Source organism: Oncorhynchus kisutch, linkage group LG5 (genome assembly GCF_002021735.2).
Source record: "Oncorhynchus kisutch isolate 150728-3 linkage group LG5, Okis_V2, whole genome shotgun sequence".
Lineage (NCBI taxonomy): Eukaryota > Metazoa > Chordata > Actinopteri > Salmoniformes > Salmonidae > Oncorhynchus > Oncorhynchus kisutch.
The window spans coordinates 45,669,525-45,689,388 of record NC_034178.2 but is presented as its reverse complement, the minus strand read 5'-3'; the positions used below and the strand labels follow the sequence as shown (position 1 = coordinate 45,689,388).

General features: G+C 43.0%; 1 protein-coding gene across 1 annotated transcript; it reads right to left on the bottom strand.

Annotated features, from left to right (window-relative positions):
* Positions 1 to 9: 9 nt before the first annotated feature.
* Positions 10 to 15,170, bottom strand: nuak2 (NUAK family, SNF1-like kinase, 2). Its single transcript, XM_020483405.2, has 6 exons — positions 14,766 to 15,170; positions 5,751 to 5,871; positions 5,200 to 5,351; positions 3,756 to 3,821; positions 3,219 to 3,471; positions 10 to 3,086 (listed from the first exon to the last, which is right to left on the bottom strand). Exons 1-6 carry the CDS (start codon positions 15,006 to 15,008, stop codon positions 2,026 to 2,028), a joined length of 1,896 nt encoding a protein of 631 aa, XP_020338994.1. The 5' UTR covers positions 15,009 to 15,170; the 3' UTR covers positions 10 to 2,025.
* Between the last annotated feature and the right edge of the window lie 4,694 nt (positions 15,171 to 19,864).

Sequence of the window (19,864 nt, the reverse complement as noted above, 5' to 3'; positions counted from 1 at the left end):
TGGGTACAGTTAATTAACAAAAAAAAAATGTTTATGATTCACTGGGCCAAGTCAGATCAGAGCACAAGCTGACAACAGATAAGCCAGACACTTTGGCAAACATGGATCATGTCCAACTCATGAAAAACATAAATTGCTTAGATTTACCTGTATTTATTAACATGGCAACATATTTTTATGGTTGTGTTGACATGAGTTGGCTAACAATTGATAGGTCACTTAATGGAACTGTATAAACATTGTAGTTCCTGTATAATACTGAGGGGGAAAAAAATAATCACCTGAATCTGAGCATCAAAGTGTGAATATCTTTGTTTTAACCTCCGTTGTTGAATCGCTCTTGTATACTACTAAAAATAAGAGTTCTATTTCCCTTTATCCCTACAGTGTTAAATATAAAATCAACCTATTAATAACAATAAGAAATCACCACATTCCAGTCATTGAACAGCAACTTGATGTTGTAGCCCCTTGTGCAAAGCTGTGTGTGCAGTTTGTTCCACATTCAAGTGAACCCTGAAACATTTTATATAATTATCAGATTTCAATAGTCTGAGCAGCTCCTAGGCACAATTTTTCATAGTATTAATCATTTTTAGGTGTTAAAACAGAATAAATTGAATCGATCCTAGTCATAATCATGAAATGCCCAGAGGGCACATCAAAGTCACAAATCCCAGTCTTTGGCCACATGCTGTTACTGGGAAACCGAAACACACCTTTAGACCCGTCCTTGTAAATGAATTAACTCATAAAAATGTCACGTATCGGTCTGAACTAGTTCTTCAGTTCACTCTCTGGGGAAGTTACACATTAACTAGTTACCACACATGCGAAAGATTATGGTTTAATTCCAGAGAACTGGAATACTGCTACAATACTTAACCCACCCAAAAAAAAAAAGTTTTCATCTGAAATGCACTGTACACAGAGTAAACTTAGGCTGAATAGAATAGTAGCAGGTTCGACAAGTTCGTGCTTGTGTGCCTCAGGGCTTAAAGGGGCAATCTGCAGTTTGAACAATAAAGCTGTAACCTGGTAAACAGCTGAGGGGTGGGGCTGGAGAAATGTAACCACTCAATGTACAGAGCTATGTTTAAAGTTTCAGTTTACATTTACATTTTTTAAAACAAAAGGGAGTATAACAAGCTCATATTTTGGGTTCTGATGGGGTACGACAGTTTAACTAAGCTGATGAGGCATCTATAAGTTATATTCATCATTCATTTAAATGTTTAATAATGGATGTACCAACTGCAGATTCCCCTTTTAATGGATATCATTATTACCTTTACTTATTATTGTGAGTCATCTTTCCAGGTATAAATCAATTCCAGTTCTAAAAGTTGAACCATAAGTCAGTAGTAGACTCTGTAGGCCCAGATGAATCTGTCTTATTAACATGGTGATTGGACAGAAAACAAAATAGTGCACTACATGTTTTCACATTTTAACTTTGGTATTAAACGGTCAATTCCCTCAAACCCTGAACAAAAATGCTACATTTTGAAATCAAAATCCAAAAGTCAACATTGAAAACCCTCCAAAGTCAATTGAAACTTGGTCCAGACAAAATGTCACAATTAACAGCTACCAATATATTTTTTAAACACTGTACCCTATGTTTTTCTGACTAAACATTTAGTCCCTGAAAAAAAATTGTATTAAAGTCTGGATCTCCCTGGCAAAGAAACAAAAAAAATGGGAATAACTCAAACCTCTGATCTAGTTAACTAATTGAAAGGCATTTATTTTACAATGTTTGTCTAAACTAGCAATAAGTCTGATATGAGCCTAGATTCTTTCTCCCTTTGCTAGAATCTGTTTTTGGTAAAGTTCTTATAGTACTGCATCAAAACAATGTCACATCACGAGTGGCTACTGTAGCTTCGCACTTCTCCTATACCACTTTGGCTATCAAGTCACACATTACCACAAATGTGTTCAGCTATCAGCCAACTTTAAACAACTGCCTCAGTCCTTTGAGAATGCTGTATTATACTGTCCTGGGACACTTGCTGGTCCTCAGCTGACTGCAGCTCCTCCGATCACCATGGCATGCTTGTAGGCTTCTGTCACGTTCTCACAGTCTGTGATGGAGAAAGCGCTGTCAGCCACCCCAGACTGGTAACAGGCCATGTCCCAGGGTCCTCTCTGCCTCAGCAGGTCTTGCCCAAGCCCCTCTTCTCGGATGTCCAGGAGGTTGTCAGCAGACACGCAGCCCCTCATGGTGCCCTTGGCTGGGCGTTCGCTGGGTGCCGCTGGCCCCACGCGGTCAGGCAGATCCAGCTGGTCAAAGGACTCCGAGGAGAGGATGCTGTCCTCGCTGATTGCCCCGCTCGGTCGTGCTCTCGTGCCCCCCCTTGGCAGGGAGGCTGCCAGCTGGTCCAGAGACCCAAACTCCTGCAGTAGGCCTGAAGAGAACTTACCGTGGCGCTTCAGGATTCCCTTTCGGTGGGGCGGTGCTGAGGGGCAGAGCTGGGCCTGGGGTGTCTGGGCAGAGTCACTGCTGTCTGGGGAGGAAGAGTAGTAGCCAGACTCTCGCTCGGCTGGTTTCTTCAAGATGCCTTTGCGGGGCAGTGATGCAACAGGCAGGGGCTGGGCCGGGGTGGAGAGTTCATAGTCCCTCACTGGTTCCTCCATCACTGAGGTTGTAGCCTCGCTGAAGGCCTTCTGCTTCAGGCTACCTCGTCTCTTCAGTATGCCCTTGGAGGGCCGAGCGGTGGCCCCATCATTCATGGTCTGTGACACGTTGTTCTCCTTGCGTGACCTCCGTAGGGACCGCTGACGCACCACATCCCCTCCACCGCTCCCGTGGGACCGCAGCAGACAGCGCACCTTGGAACTGTTCTCCAGTAAGGGCCGGGAGTTTCGACGCAGCCAACTGGCAATGCTGGCAAGGCCTCCAGGCTGCTGTGTGGATGCAGTGGTCTTCTCACTTGGTTGTAGCAATGTCGCATTCTCACCCTCGGCCAGTAGGGGTTTCTGGTAACCCCAGTTGAGCCACCAGTGTCCAGCGATCTCCTCTATGGTAGCTCTGCGCTCAGGATTTACCATTAGCATCCAACGAATCAGCCCACAGGCATCTGAGACAGGGAGGAAGAACATACAGCAGTATTTACAACTGATACAGCTCTGCTACAATAAGATATAACTAAAAAAACACACACCACTACATGGCAGAACTACATTCCAGTTAGAAGAGGCAATACTCTCACCTGAAGGGTTGGTGGGTTTGCGGTAGTTTCCAGTGCTAATCTGCTGGACCAGGTTCTTGTAGTTTTGCCCATCGAAGGGCATGGCACCATGGACCAGGGTGTAGAGCAGAACGCCCAGCGACCAGGTGTCCACCTCGGGCCCTTTGTACGGCCGCCCGTTAACGATCTCTGGAGAAGCATACAGAGGGCTGCCACAAAACGTCTGCAGGTACTCATCACCACGGTACAGGTTGGACAGCCCAAAGTCAGCAATCTGGAACAACAATCAAATAGAAGTTTGCCATTAGATACAATCACTATTCAATGAACACTAGGATCTACAAACAAGTGAAAGTAGAGAGAACCGAATTGGAGTGGATGGCGGGAATCGTATTCCACCAATATGTGAGAGTTGTTCATGTGTAAATTCTCCAAGCAACATTGCAGTGTGTACTGTGCAGGTATGAGAGTGACCTACGCGTGAATGCCTCAGGTGCGCACATGATAAAGATTGTAGATTATCACAGGTGCGGAGACACAGTAGCCCTTTGTCCATACCTTAATATTTCCCTTTCCATCTAGTAAAATGTTCTCCAGCTTCAAGTCCCGATGTACTATCCCATTCTGTGTGATGGGAAGAAGATAAACTATTAAGGTCTTCATGTTGACACAGTTGACACTTAAGATGGCAGATATGAGTCTTTGCTATTTGCCCGCAATGTGTTAAAGAAAAAAAAGAGTGAAGCCCTCAACATTTGGGTCAGAACAGAGGTTGTTCCAACAGAAGATTGTTCTGGAATGTCAGCTATGCTCCATTGTCCTCCACTCTACAGGGGGGCATGCCTCTGACAGGCGTGGAGCAAGAGCTTAAATTTAGTTCAACTTCAAGAAATGCAGGTCAAACTATTTGTCTTGCAACTCCTGTTACAATCACTCAAAAATGGGCAAAAATTTTAACTATGCGGAATTTCCATTTTAATTTGATGTTGCATTGAGATAAAGAAAACATACAAGAGCCAGTGAAATAAGAATAATGCTTTTAGTAACTGTAAAAGGGTTCAGAACATACTACTTATTGATTTGATATACATTTGTTTCTAAATGTACTGTTCAAATTGATAATACAAAATAGTTGACTTAATGAGGGACCACATTCTATTGGACCAACAATATTCTACCACGAAACAACCAGCCTAAGAGCAATTTCATACAGTTCAAACAGCAATAAAGTACCTCAAATATTGACATGTCTGACAAAAGACAAACAGAATAGACAGCTGGATAGCAGAGAGAGAGCCTTTACCGGCCCATTTCCTTCACTTTGTCAACTCATGTCGGTTTTATATGGTACTAAACTCTTCCTACCTCACAGAGAACAGGCCTAAGTGGTTCTTACTGTAATGTACAGAAAAACAGTATACTATTACACCAAGTACTCTAGAGACAGTGATTGTTTGCAACACTGCTTTGGGCCTTGGGGGAGTAACGAGTAGATTTGTGTGTGCATGTGTGTGTTCACAGAGCCTGTCTGTTCCCTCGCATCCTCATTAGAGAGAGAGACAGAGAGAGGGTGTGTATGTGTGTGATTGTGTTGAGACGAATGGCCTTTGGCCCTGACGCTGGCTCGCCATAAACCTAACGGTTCATTTCACCCTACAGAGCTGGCCGATGGTGAATGATGCGCATTATGTAACTGCCAGGGTGGCTTTGCCAGCACTCTAGGGAGGAGGCTGATGAGTGGGCAGGCTAGTGGGGTTCCCTGCCTACTTACTGTCCCTGTGTGCCCAGTCACAAATATGCCCATGAGGTACAGCATGTTGTGGGCACTGATGGAGATGGTCTGTTCTTTGTTTCAGCTGATTTAAGAAAAACAAGATGGCTGTAATTATATATGAGACCACTCTATTGGTAAATACGAAACAAGTGTACAGAGATGTAGGCTAATCTCAGAACCAAATCTCATACTCTGTCAATACAGACTAATAGAAATGCAATGCCTTACCCTGTGGCAGTAGTGTACAGCTGACACGATTTGTCTGAAGAAGTGTCTGGCCTCGCGTTCTGAGATCCTCTGCTTTTCAGAGATGTAGTCGTATAGGTCACCTCGGCTAGCATACTCCATCACAATCACAATCTTGTCCTTGTTCTCGAACACTGCGAGGCCACACACAGGAAAACAGTCAAAGGTACCCGGCAACGTAGGCGGGATGTTACAGGGAAAACACGTCAGTGGTGATGGGGAATTGTGAAGCTCGGATGGCACTGCAGCGGGTTATGTAACCAAGAATGGCTCAATGTCAAATAAAGTCTTCCGTGACCAGACTCTGCTCCACAGAGTTCAGTGTGAAACATCTTATTCAGGTGTCACGTTTCATCACATATGCAATTTGATCACATCTTATTGTTTTATTCCCAAGAGGTTTTACTACTGTATCTGTGTGTGATCCACAGGGCTCACCACAACCTGGGTCTCAATGTGACTTCCCTGTCTAAATAAAAGGGCAAATTAAATAAAAAATGCCACATTGGGATTTGAGACACAGACGTATGTACCTTCATATATGGTGATGATGTAGGGGTGATTGAGTGAGGACATGATCTCAATCTCTCTGCGAATGTGCACTAGGTCCTGCTCATCCTGGATCTTCTCCTTTCTGATGGACTTAATGGCAACCTGGGTAAACGTAAAGAGAAGAACAATAAAATAAGGCTTTCTGAAAGGTATGCATTAGAACAAACTGTGTTTACTTTAAATTGCACACGTCAAACTCATTCCACAGAGGGCGGAGTGTCTGCAGGGTTTCGCTCCTCCCACATTTTATTGGTCACATACACATATTTAGCAGATGTTATTGCAGGTGTAGCAAAATGCTTCTGCTCCTATCTCCAACAGTGCAGTAATATCGAACAATACACTCAAATCTAAAAAGTAAAGGAATGGAATTAAGAACAATAAGAATTAAGGTCACTGATTAGTAAGGAACTCCCCCTCCCCTGGTTGTCTTGGTCTTAGTTGAAAGGAAAAAACTTAAACCAGCAGACACCAGGCCAGGGTTTTCAACTGGCGAGACGAATTCCCCCCCAAGTTTTCTGAGCAAAATTGTATTATTGCTGGACATAAAAGGCTGTACATTTGGGTTTTCAGAAATCTGTTCCCAAGTATTCCCACAAATAACAGACACATGATCGTATACAAATGTAAGCGAGATTTGAAATGATTGTTTTAGTCAAACGTGTTTGGCCTTCTTGCAGTCAATTTGCAATCTACAAATGACTTGAAATAAAAAAAACTGGGTGGTTAGAGCCCTGAATGCTGATTGTCTGATATACCATGGCTATGACAAAACAATTATTTTATTGCTCTAATTACACTGGTCACCCACTTATAATAGTAATAAGGCACCTCAGGGGTTTGTGGTATTTGGTCAATATACCATGTCTTAGGGTTGTGTCATGCATCAGAACAGGGACTTATTACCTCGACCATCCGCTCCGAAAAAGTTATAAATAACAAAATCATCCCACGTCTAAATCTAGTTGAGGATCCCTGCACTAGACCCTCCATGGAATGAGTTTGACACGCCTGATATAAAGCATCCACCATCACTGACAGGTTAAACATGAATCAGTTTATTCTCAAAGACGATCAATATACTAAATATTGTAGCAAGTCCTGCCAAGGGAATGTCACAGAAACCAAACAGCACAATATAAGACAGTTAATCAAGTAGATGTTAAAGTCGAAGTCAGAAGTTTATATACACTTAGATTGGAGTCAATACAACTTGTTTTTCAACCACTCAAAAAATGTCTTGAAAACAAAATATAGTTTTGGCAAGCCGGTCAGGACATCTACTTTGTGCATAACACAAGTAATTTTTCCAACAATTGTTTGCAGACAGATTATTTCACTATCACAATTCTAGTAGGTCAAACGTTCACATACACTAAGTTGACTGTGCCTTTAAACAGCTTGGAAAATTCCAGAAAATTATGTCCTGGCTTTAGAAGCTTCTGATTGACTCAAATTATGTCAATTAGCCTATTGGAGGTGTACCTGTGGATGTATTTCAAGGCCTAACTTCCCAGTAAAATTAGTTCTATATCGACATGACCTGAAAGGCCGCTCAGCAAGGAAGAAGCCACTGCTCCAAAACCACCATAAAAAGCCAGACTACGTTTTGCAACTGCACATGGGGACAAAGGTTGTACTTTTTGGAGAAATGTCCTCTGGTCTGATGAAACAAAAATAGTACTGTTTGGCCATAATGACCATTGTTATATTTGGAAGAAAAAGGGGAATGCTTGCAAGCTGAAGAACACCATCCCAACCATGAAGCACGGGGTGGCAACATCATGCTGTGGGGGTGCTTTGCTGCAGGAGGGACTGGTGCACTTCACAAAATAGATGGCATCATGAGGCATGAAAAGTATGTGGATATATTGAAGCAACATCTCAAGACATCAGTCAGGAAGTTCAAGCTTGGTCGCAAATGGGTCTTCCAAATGGACAAGACCCCAAGCATACTTCCAAAGTTGTGGCAAAATGGCTAAAGGAAAAGAGCAGAAAAACAAAAACAAATATGGGGATGAGGTAGGTAGTTGGTTGGATGGGCTATTTACAGGTGCAGCGATCGGTAAACTGCTCTGACAGCCGATGCTTGAAGTTAGTGAGGGCGATAGAAGTCTCCAGCTTTAGTGATTTTTGAAATTCTTTCCTGTCATTGGCAGCAGAGAACTGGAAGGAAAGGCGACCAAAGGAAGTGTTGGCTTTAGGGATGACCAGTGAAATATACCTGCTGGAGCGCGTGCTACGGGTGTGTGTTGCTATGGTGACCAGTGAGCTGAGATAAGGCGGAGCGTTACCTAGCAAAGACTTATAGATGACCTGGAGGCACTGGGTTTGGCGACGAATATGTAGCGAGGACCAGCCAACGAGAGCATACAGGTCACAATGGTGGGTAGTATATGGGGCTTTGGTGACAAAACAGATGGCACTGTGATAGCAAATTGGATGCAGTCTGAGCAGAGAGTGTTGGGGGATATTTTGTAAATGACATTGCCAAAGTCAAGGATTGGTAGGATAGTCAGCTTTACGAGGGTATGTTTGGCAGCATGACTGAAGGAGGCTTTCTTGCGAAATGGGAAGCCAATTCTAGATTTAATTCTGGATTGGAGATGCTTAATGTGAGTTTACAGTCTAACCAGACACCTAGGTATTTATAGTTATATTCTAAGTCAGAACCGTCGAGAGTAGTGATGCTAGGCGGGCGGGTAGCAATCGGTTGAAGAGCATGCATTTAGTTTTACTAGCATTTAAGAGCAGTTGGAGTGCTGTATGGCATCGAGGCTTGTTTGGAGGATTGTTAACACAGTGTCCAAAGAAGGGCCAGAAGTATACAGAATGGTGTCGTCTGCGTAGAGGTGGATCAGATAGTCACCCGCAGCAAGAGCGACATCATTGATATATGCAGAGAAAAGAGGATGTCTTCCCTGTAACGCACAGTGTTAAGAATGCCTGCAATGACAACAAGCTCAGGCCGATGATACTGTGACACACCGCCCTAGACCATGCGACCCTCCACCCCCAAATCGATCCCGCTCCAGAGTACACGCCTCAGTGTAACGCTCATTCTTTCGACGATAAACATGAATCCGACCATCACCCCTGGTGAGACATAACCACAACTTGTCAGTGAAGAGCACTTTTTGCCAGGCCTGTCTGGTCCAGCGACGGTCCCAAAGGAGACATTGTTGCCAGTGATGTCTGGTGAGGACCTGCCTTACAACAGGCCCTCAGTCCAGCCTCTCTCAGCCTATTGCAGACAGTCTGAGCACTGATGGAGGGATTGTGCGTTCCTGGTGTAGGTCGGTCAGTAGTTGTTGCCATCCTGCACCTGTCCTGCAAGTGTGATGTTCGGATGTACCAATCCTGTGCAGGTGTTGTTTCACGTGGTCTGCCACTGCGAGGACAATCAGCTGTCCGTCCTGTAGCGCTGTCTTAGGCGTCTCACAGTACAGACATGGCAATTTATTGCCCTGGCCACATCTGCAGTCCTTATGCCTCCTTGCAGCATGCCTAAGGCACGTTCACGCAGATGAGCAGGGACCCTGGGCATCTTTCTTTTGGTGTTTTTCAGAGTCAGTAGAAAGGCCTCTTTAGTGTTTTAAATTTTCATAACTGTGACCGTAACAGCTTATAGACGGTAGGCAATTAAGTGTCTTAACGACCGTTCTACAGGTGCATGTTTATTAATTGTTTATGGTTCATTGAAAAAGCATGGGGAACAGTATTTAAACCCTTTACAATGATGATCAGTGAAGTTATTTGGATTTGGACAAATTTTCTTTGAAAGAAAGTGTCCTGAAAAAGGGACGTTTCTTTCTTTGCCGAGTTTACAAAGAAAATACCAAACTAAAACAAAGTGAGTACATTTTTACATTTTTTTTATTTTTTAAAACCTAGCCAAGTGTGTTAGGCAACATGTAGCCTGGGGAAGAGGTTAGGCAACATGCAGATTAGAAACAATTTATTCAAATGAAAGGAGCAATCAGAAACGTAGTTTAGCTTTACCCTTCCATAGCCTGAGAATTACTGGGCTGAAAGTGTTAACTGAAAACACCATAGTGCTACTGTGACAGGGCAGTAGAAGGAGGGACAGTGTACTGGCTGCTGTGATGAAATGCATCGTCTCATATGACGTCAGTGAGGCCAACAGAATTAGATAATTTGAATAGAAGTGACAGAGTTTAAATGCGCACACATGCATCAGGGTGTGACTAAATTTCAGCATATCTGTGTGTATATGGTTGCCTGTGTGAAACATACGCGTTGAGATGCTATCTGTGATTGGTGCTAATGTTTACCTATATGCCTTTTATGTTGTTGTATGTATAATAGATTGCACTCTATGCATGTGTACATGAAGGAGTATGCGTCTTAGCCCATGTGATGCAGGCTAGTTTAGATGTATGGGATTCCACACCGACTCAGAGTGCGTAGAAGTATATCAAAAGGAGAGAAGAGGGGGTTATGAGGGGCAGCCGATGGTTAGAGAATGTGGTCTTCTTCAGCCCTTCACATTCACCCTAATAAAGACCACAGAAACACTCCCTGACAGGAGGAGGAATACCAGACAAGACCTTCACACTCACAGCCTCTTCCTATGAATCATAGTCTGGATACGTCTTCTCCTATCAATGTTACTTACCTCAGGATGAATCCTTTGGTTGTTGTGTCTGTTGACTGGATTCATGGCCAAACTAATGCTCAAGTCACACTGAGCCAGTGTTAACGTCATGTTAGTGTGTTATTCCTCAATACAGGTGGAGTATAGCCACCAAATACTGGCTCTGTAACACTGTGGCGAGGACCAATTGTATTTATTTATCTAACTAGGGAAGTCAGTTTAAGAACAAATTCTTATTTACAATGACGGCCTACCCCAGCCAAACTCTAACCCAGACAACACTGGGCCAACCCTATGGGACTCCCAATCACGACCGGTTGCGATACAGCCTGGAATTGAACCAGAGTCTGTAGTGATGCTTCTAGCACTGAGATGCAGTGCCTTAGACCGCTGCACCACTCGGGAGCCCAACACACCGTGATTTTTGATGCCCACGCCCTGTGGGAGGCTAGCCTGAAGATGAAGCTCCTTTGATTATGTAATATGAAACATACAGGATTTCACAAAGGGATAGGAGGAGCAGAACACAATGATAATAGAGCCTGTAGTTCAAAATGATGCCCTCCATTGTATGAAAAGGTCACTCCCAGCATTGAGTAATACATCTCTGTGCCATTAGACTGGAAGATATGGAACAAGCCGTGTGTGATGATACAGCCAGCCCAGCCAGGTATGCAGACACCACACTTTTATCTTCCAAGTCTATACAGAAGTTTTGGGAGGGGAATTCCAATCGTCACTTTCTTCAATTTTCTCAGGACGTTTCCCCAACCTTTAACAGCACACTGCTTGGAAAGGGCCCAACCCCAGCTGATTTAGCATGGACTTTCATGGACAAATAAACCAAACTTATTTTTAGACACCTCAGCACATGCATGTTTTGAAGGTCAGCATAGAATGTTCAACTGTTGTTTTCTCCCTGCTTCTATCTCAAAATATAATGAGTGATATACTGTATCTTTGTGCTTGTGCATGTCCACAGTCGAGAAGGGTGTGAGCATCTGTCTGTTACCGTGGAACTTCCCGAAATGGAAATATATACATTTTCTTATGGAACAATCCTTTACTATGACGTGACCACATCAAAGGAAACCCCAAAATAAAACCCCCTCGTGTTCTTTCCTACGAATTGTGTTTCCTGCTTCCCTAATTGTAAATGATGAATAGTGTAATGAAATGTGAAACTGAATATTGATGTTTAACATCACCGTTACTGGTCAGGATGCAGGGTTGCAGTCCATTAATCTCTCCGTGACAAATAAATAACTTTCTTTAGCTAAGACTATTGCCCTCCTCTCTCCCACTCTAACCCCACTCCTTCTGATCAATATGACAGAAGTCCAAGGTTACACCATAGAGGCATCGTGTTATGACCCAATGTTGCCTAGTTTTGGCTACAAAACTGCTGCAACTGTTCACTGAGGTTAATACTAACAAATATATTATTTGTTTTGAACGTACAAATTACATACTGAATGTTTGATGTGTCAGCAAACAAATTGTGAATAATCACAAGTAAATGTTTTTTCTCCCATCCCCCTCTTTTCCCCCCTAGGCTACAGGACAGGAATGCACCTCAGCCAGGTGGGAATTTACCCAGCCGTCCCTCCTCCATACCTGAGAGGTAGGCCTAGATTAGAGAGCCATTTTAGGATGACCAACTTCCACCCCATCAGGAGACACCAAAACTCCAGTGTCCTTGGAAAGGACAAATCTGGGTTACAGATTACACCTCGGTGTGACATTTGACACATAATAAATACCATGAGGACAGGATTATGTGGGACTTGAAAAGTGTTGAGATTTTGGGACATGGACTTCCACTTTGCTAACCCACATGTCAGTAAACTACAAGGTAGTGGTTGTTATCCACCCAACTCCTGCATTTCAAATCCCCTGCATTAAAAGGTATGTAACTGCCCCAGTCAAGTCTAAAGATGATTTTGATGGATCACTAAATTGTATTTGGAGGTGGGTTGCCCTTGACACAGGAACATGTTACGCACATTTCAGTCTTGTGCTTGATTAGATGAGAACTACACTTTTAATGCCCTGTTTGAAACTTCAATAACAATGTGTTATTCCAGTATGGCTCTCAATTGTCAGTAGTGGTCATTCATAGTCATTGGCATCTATTACCAAGTAGTCGGTCATTATACATCATTCTTGTATACAACGTACCCAAGAGGTGAATGAGCTCAGACTGTTTGGAGATGTTCTTTAGGACAGATAAGAAGTGCACATACATTGTTATGGTTTGGATATGTGGGAGGTATATTGGACTGTACTGAACCATCCCAGAGCATGTCCTGTTGTCTTAACCGTTGAACTCTTACTCAAACATACATTTGTCTAAATCTTTACTCAACACATTCCAAAACTGAGGGTAAATAGAAAGTGGCGTGCCTTCCCAGAAACCTCTGATACCAGTGTCAAATTGCCAACTGTCTGCCCACAGAGCTATTCACTGCCAGGCAGGCATTGCAGAATAGGCTACAGGCCAGTTTGGTGCCTCTTTGTTCTGACATGTTGGGTGCTCAATAGCCTGGACATGTTTAGTCTAAGTAGATCCAACCAAACAAGGGTAGGTCACAGTGTGGAAAAGATCACAGAATGAATCTATTGCCGATTTTGTAGCCTGCCGGTTTATAAAGTCTCATCAGAACATGTTTCTCTATCTAATGTAGGCTGCACACAGCGAATGGTAAGGGTGAAATATCACAGGCCTATAAACACCAGCAGGCAAACACCCGCCTTTAGGACTTTCTACAGTGTAAAGGCGATATGGGTGTGCTAATGGAAAGACCCGTTTTTGTTTTTAAAGGAAAGTCTATTCAAGCTCCTGGTGAACCACTCACAGTGTGTCATTGTTTTGTGTCATTGTAGTTTGAGTGAGTCATGACAGAACATACACAATTACGTGTGCTTGGTTCAGTCTCCTCTGTTCAACACAACAATTTGGTCTGACATGGCATCAGATACACTATATACACAGAAGTATGTGGACATCCCTTTAAATGAGTGGATTCTGCGATTTCAGCCACACCAGTTGCTGACAGGTGTATAAAATCGAGCACACAGCCATACAATCTCCATAGACAAACATTGCCAGTAAAATGGCCTTACTGAAGAGCTCAGTGACTTTCAACATGGCACCGTCATAGGATGCCACCTTTCCAACAAGTCAGTTTGTAAAATTTCTGCCCTGGTCAACTGTAAGTGATGTTATTGTGAAGTGGAAATGTCAAGGAGCAACCACTCAACTGCGAAGTGATAGGCCACACAAGCTCACAGAACAGGACCTCCGAGTGCTGAAGAGTGTATTGCGTAAAAATTGTCTGTCCTCAGTTGAAACACTCACTACCAAGTTCGAAATTGCCTCTTGAAGCAGTGTCAGCACAAGAATTGTTAGTCTGGAGCTTCATGAAATGGGTTTCCATGGCCAAGCAGCCACACACAAGCCTAAGATCACCATGAACAATGTCAAGCGTCGGCTAGAGTGATGTGAAGCTTGCCGCCATTGGACTCTGGAGTAGTGGAAAAGCGTTCTCTGGAGTGATGAATCACGCTTCACCATCTGGCAGCCCGACGGACATACCTTGGTTTGGTGGATGCCAGGAGAACGCTACCTGCCCCAATGCATAGTGCCAACTGTAAAGTTTGGTGCAGAAGGAATAATGCTCTGGGGCTGTTTTTCATAGTTCTGGCTAGGCCCCTTAGTTCCAGTAAAGGGAAATCTTAATGCTACAGCATACAATGACATTCTAGAAGATGCTGTGCTTCCAACTTTGTGGCAACAGTTTGGGGAAGGCCTTTTCTTGTTTCAGCATGACAATGCCCCCGTGCACAAAGCGAGGTCCATACAGAAATGGTTAGTCGAGATCGGTGTGGAAGAACTTGACTGGCCTGCACAGACCCCTGACCTCAACTCCATCGAACACCTTGGGATGAATTGGAACGCTGAATGCAAGCCAGGCCTACTCGCCCAACCTCACCAATGCTCTTGAAGCTGAAATGAAGCAAGTCCCAGCAGCAATGTTCCAACATCTAGTGGAAAGCCTTCTCAGAAGAGTCAATGTTATTATATCAGCAAAGGGGGGACCAACTCCATTTTAATGCCTATGATTTTGTAATGAGATGTTCGAGGAGCAGGTGTCCACATACTTTTGGTTTTGTAGTTTATCGCAGAATGTAGGCTATAGGTATAATATACAAATAATACAACAGTCTACATAATTAAACCAACAAAGTAGGCCAACAGATGAATTAAAGGCCTAAACCTTAAACATTTTATGAAATTGTAATGAAAAATCATGAAATATTTAAAAAGGCTACTCATTACATATTTGAAAATGAGAATAAGCATTAAAAAACGTACCATTCTACCGGATCTCTCGATTGCTTTCTTCACTTTTCCGTAAGTCCCTTTTCCAAGAGTTTCAAGAAATTCATACCGATGCTTCAGATTGTGTTTATGATGATGTCTCTTCACCGCTTGCCTTTTCACGGATGCCTCGGAGAACGATTTTCTAACAAGCGAGTGGCCATGACCAGGTGACTGTTGTCCATTGTCGGATAAAGTTGATGATCGACCACCACTGTTGAAATCGTTAGGATCCATTATCGATTGCAACCACTTTTTATTTCTCCTACAGTTGAATGACTAGACTATACAAATATAACACATTTAAAACATGTAGTTTGTTGTATATACTCTTCCTCAGGTAGCCTTGTTTCCTGTGTTGGTTTCATGAAGTCGATGAAGGTGACCACTCCTCCTATTTGAATATCCAATAAACAGGCATCGTTGCCCATTTGCTGTTGTTTTTACCAGGAGGCGTGTGAGCTTCATGGTGCTTTCCAGACAACGGGGAACTTGGAAATAACCGAGGTCAGGCATGACTTCGGTGATCTTCAGTTCGGAAGATCGACTTGTAATTTCAAGTTGAATGACCGTTCAAACAAATTTCCCCACACAATTTTTTTCCGAGTTCCCATTTTTCTTGAATACACTGAAGTCAGAGAATTCCGTGTTCCCTGGCGCCTTGAACAAGGCATCATTGTGGGCGGAGTTCGGGTAATATGTTCAAAACACCTGGGAACTCGGTACTGGGAAATCGGAATGATCAGACTTCCGACTTCAGTGTATTCAAGACAACTGGGAACTCAGAAAAAAACGAGCTCAGACTGGGAAAAATCTATTTGAACGGTCATCCAACTCGGAATTCCAACTCGAGAACTCTGGCCTCAGTCTAGACCTGAAGATCACTGACGTCATGATTTGACCTCGTATTTTTCCGAGTTCCCAGTTGTTTTGAACTGGGAACTCGAAAAAACAACCAGATCAAATCATAAAGACAGTGAGCTTCAGGTCGGAGCTGTAGAAAGATGCCCAGGTTTCCGACTTGGAATTCCGAGTTGGATGACCGTTCAAAACGATTTTCCCATTCTGAGCTTGTTTTTTTTAACGAGTTCCCAGTTGTTTTGAACGCACTGAAGTTGTAAGTCAGAGATTTCTCAGTTCCCAGTTGTTCTTGAACTCGGCATTATTTCGTTTTCTGCCAGTGCAAAACACTGCACCAACAGTCCCAAAATGTCAGGCAAGCTAAATCAGGTGCATCTCTTCCTCACAAAGAAAATGTTCCTACATTTAGTTTCACAAGTTCTTATCTGTTCTCTTCAACATTGCCAGCTGTTTGCCAGGCTATGTGCATGGATTAGAGTCAGTAGTGGTAAAAGTACTCAATTGTCATACTTGAGTAAAAGTAAAGATACCTTAATTAATAGAAAATGACTTAAGTAAAAGTCACCCAGCAAAATACTACTTGAGTAAAAGTCTAAAAGTATTTGGTTTTAAATATAGTTAATTATCAAAAGTAAATGGAATTGCTCAAATGTACTTAAGGGTCAAAAGTCAAAGTATTAACCATTTCAAATTCCTTATATTAAGCAAACCAGACGGACGGCACCATTTTTGTATTCTTTTTTTATTGACGGATATCTAAGGGCACCCTCCAACACATCATTTACAAACAAAGCATTTGTGTTTAGTGAGTCTGCCAGATCAGAGGCAGTAGGATTGACCAGGGATGTTCTCTTGATAAGTGTGTGAATTCCACCATTTTCCTGTAAAAATGTAAGGAGTACTTTTGGGTGTCATGGAAAATGTAAGGAGTAAAAAGTACATTATTTTCATTAGGAATGTAGTGAAGTAAAATTCCAAGTTGTCAAAAATATAAATAGTAAAGTACAGAAACCCCCCAAAAACTACTTAAGTAGTACTTTAAAGTGTTTTTACACCACTGAATATATTTCACACTGTGGCCTAGCTGAACTCTTAAAAATACAACTATAGTGATAGAATACGCCAAAGACTTAGTGCTTTTCAGTAGTCTGCCTATTATTTGGTCCAAAGTTCCTGGTTTGCTGCTGCAATGCTCTGATTCACATGATCTTACCCAAATTTCAGCCTGCCATTTAATAGTCAAAGCTATTGACAACCTTTGATCTGTATAGTCAAATACACTATGAGGCCCAACTTGAGTGTTGCCAAATAAATTTAGAGATGAGACACCAATATGTTTGTATTTGTATTTATTATGGATCCTCATTAGTTCCTGCCAAGGCAGCAGCTACTCTTCCTCGGGTCCAGACACATTAAGGCTCATCACAAAATAAATAAACCAAACTAAATAAAACAGTACATCATATAACATCACCACACCACTATATATCTACAACACAAAAATGTACAATACCACCATACAACAATAGTAAAATGTATATGTGTATAGAGAGTGTGTGCTAGTGTGTGTGTGAGTATGCGTGTGTGTCCCTGTGTATCTCTTCACGGTCCACGCTGTTCCATAAGGTGTAGTTTTATCTGTTTTGTTTATTTAATTTCACTGCTTGCATGAGTTACTTGATGTGGAATAGAGTTCCATGTGATCATGGCTCTGTGTAGTACTGTGCGTTTCCCAGAGTCTGGTCTGGACTTGGTGGACTGTGAAGAGACCCCTGGTGGCATGTCTATTGGGGTATGCATGGGTGTCTGAGTTTGAACAGACACCTCAGTACTTCCAACATGTCAATCCCTCTCACAAAGACAAGTAGGGAATGCAGTCAATCTCTTCTCTACTTTGAGCATGTCATTGATGTTAGCTCTCTGTATACATTTAAGGGCCAGCCGTGCTGCTCTGTTCTGGGCCAACTGTAATTTGCATATGTCCCTCTTTGTGGCACTTGACCATATGACTGGACAGTAGTCTACGACCTGTAGAACTTGTTTTGTTGATAGCCTAGTTAAGAAAGCAGAGCAACGCTTCATTATGGACAGACCTCTCCCCATTTTAGCTACCATTGCATCAATATGTTTTGACCATGACAGTTTACAATCCAGGGTTATACCAAGCAGTTTAGTCTCTCAACTTGCTACATTTACACATGATTTATTACAAGATTTAGTTTAGGGTTTAGTGAATGATTTGTCCCATATAAAATGCTTTTAGCTTTTGAAATATTTAGTTCTAGCCTATTACTTTCCACCCATTCTAAAACTGACTGCAGCTCTTTGTTAAGGGTTGCAGTGATTTCACTTGCTGTGGTAGCTGAAGTGTATAATGTTGAGTCATAAGCATACATAGATACACAGGCTTTACTCAGTGCCAGTGACAGGTCATTAGTAAAGATTGAAAAAAGTAAGGGGCCTAGACAACTGCCCTGGGGAATGCCAGACTATCTGTATTATGTTGGAGAGGCTTCCATTAAAATAACACCCTCTGTGCTATTTTAGACAGGTAACTCTTGATCCTCAATATAGCAAGGGATGTGAAGCCATAACACACGTTTTTCCAGCAGCAGATTATGATCGATAATGTCAAAAGCTGCACTGAAGTCTAACCAAACAGCTCCCAAAAGAATCTCACTGTAATTAACACAAGTCACCTCAACTGTAAATTGAAATGCCTCTTAATGAGTGAAGAACTGACAAACAGGAATGGAAGCCAAGATCACACAGCATATGTAAATATGAAAGTTATATAGTCTTCAAAACAGGTACTGGATTTTTCATCATCCATACATTAAAATTCAATTATGTCCTCTGAACTCAGAGGGGATTTTTTTTACAATGAAATGCTTTGCATGTTAACACACTAGTACTGTACATACCAACATACCAATTTTTATATATACACTGCTCAAAAAATAAAGGGGACACTAAAATAACACATCCTAGATCTGAATGAATGAAATATTCTTATTAAATACTTTTTTCTTTACATAGCTGAATGTGCTGACAACAAAATCACACAAAAATTATCAATGGAAATCAAATTTATCAACCCATGGAGGTCTGAATTTGGAGTCACACTCAAAAGTGGAAAACCACACTACAGGCTGATCCAATTTTGATGTAATGTCCTTAAAACAAGTCAAAATGAGGCTCAGTAGTGTGTGTGGCCTCCACGTGCCTGTATGACCTCCCTACAACACCTGGGCATGCTCCTGATGAGGTGGCGGATGGTCTCCTGAGGGATCTCTTCCCAGACCTGGACTAAAGCATCCTCCAACTCCTGGACAGTCTGTGGTGCAACGTGGCGTTGGTGGATGGAGCGAGACATGATGTCCAAGATGTGCTCAATTGGATTCAGGTCTGGGGAACGGGCGGGCCAGTCCATAGCATCAATGCCTTCCTCTTGCAGGAACTGCTGACACACTCCAGCCACATGAGGTCTAGCATTGTCTTGCATTAGGAGGAACCCAGGGCCAACCGCACCAGCATATGGTCTCACAATGGGTCTGAGGATCTCATCTCGGTACCTAATGGCAGTCAGGCTACCTCTGGCAAGCACATGGAGGGCTGTGCGGCCCCCAAAGAAATGCCACCCCACACCATGACCCACCCACCGCCAAACCGGTCATGCTGGAGGATGTTGCAGGCAGCAGAACGTTCTCCACGGCGTCTCCAGACTCTGTCACGTCTGTCACATGTGCTCAGTGTGAACCTGCTTTCATCTTTGAAGAGCACAGGGCGCCAGTGGCGAGTTTGCCAATCTTGGTGTTCTCTGGCAAATGCCAAACGTCCTGCACGGTGTTGGGCTGTAAGCACAACCCCCACCTGTGGACGTCAGGCCCTCATACCACCCTCATGGAGTCTGTTTCTGACCGTTTGAGCAGACACATGCACATTTGTGGCCTGCTGGAGATAATTTTGCAGGGCTCTGGCAGTGCTCCTCCTGCTCCTCCTTGCACAAAGGCGGAGGTAGCGGTCCTGCTGCTGGGTTGTTGCCGTCCTACGGCCTCCTCCACGTCTCCTGATGTACTGGCCTGTCTCCTGGTAGCGCCTCCATGCTCTGGACACTACACTGACAGACACAGCAAACCTTCTTGCCACAGCTCGCATTGATGTGCCATCCTGGATGAGCTGCACTAGCTGAGCCACTTGTGTGGGTTGTAGACTCCGTCTCATGCTACCAC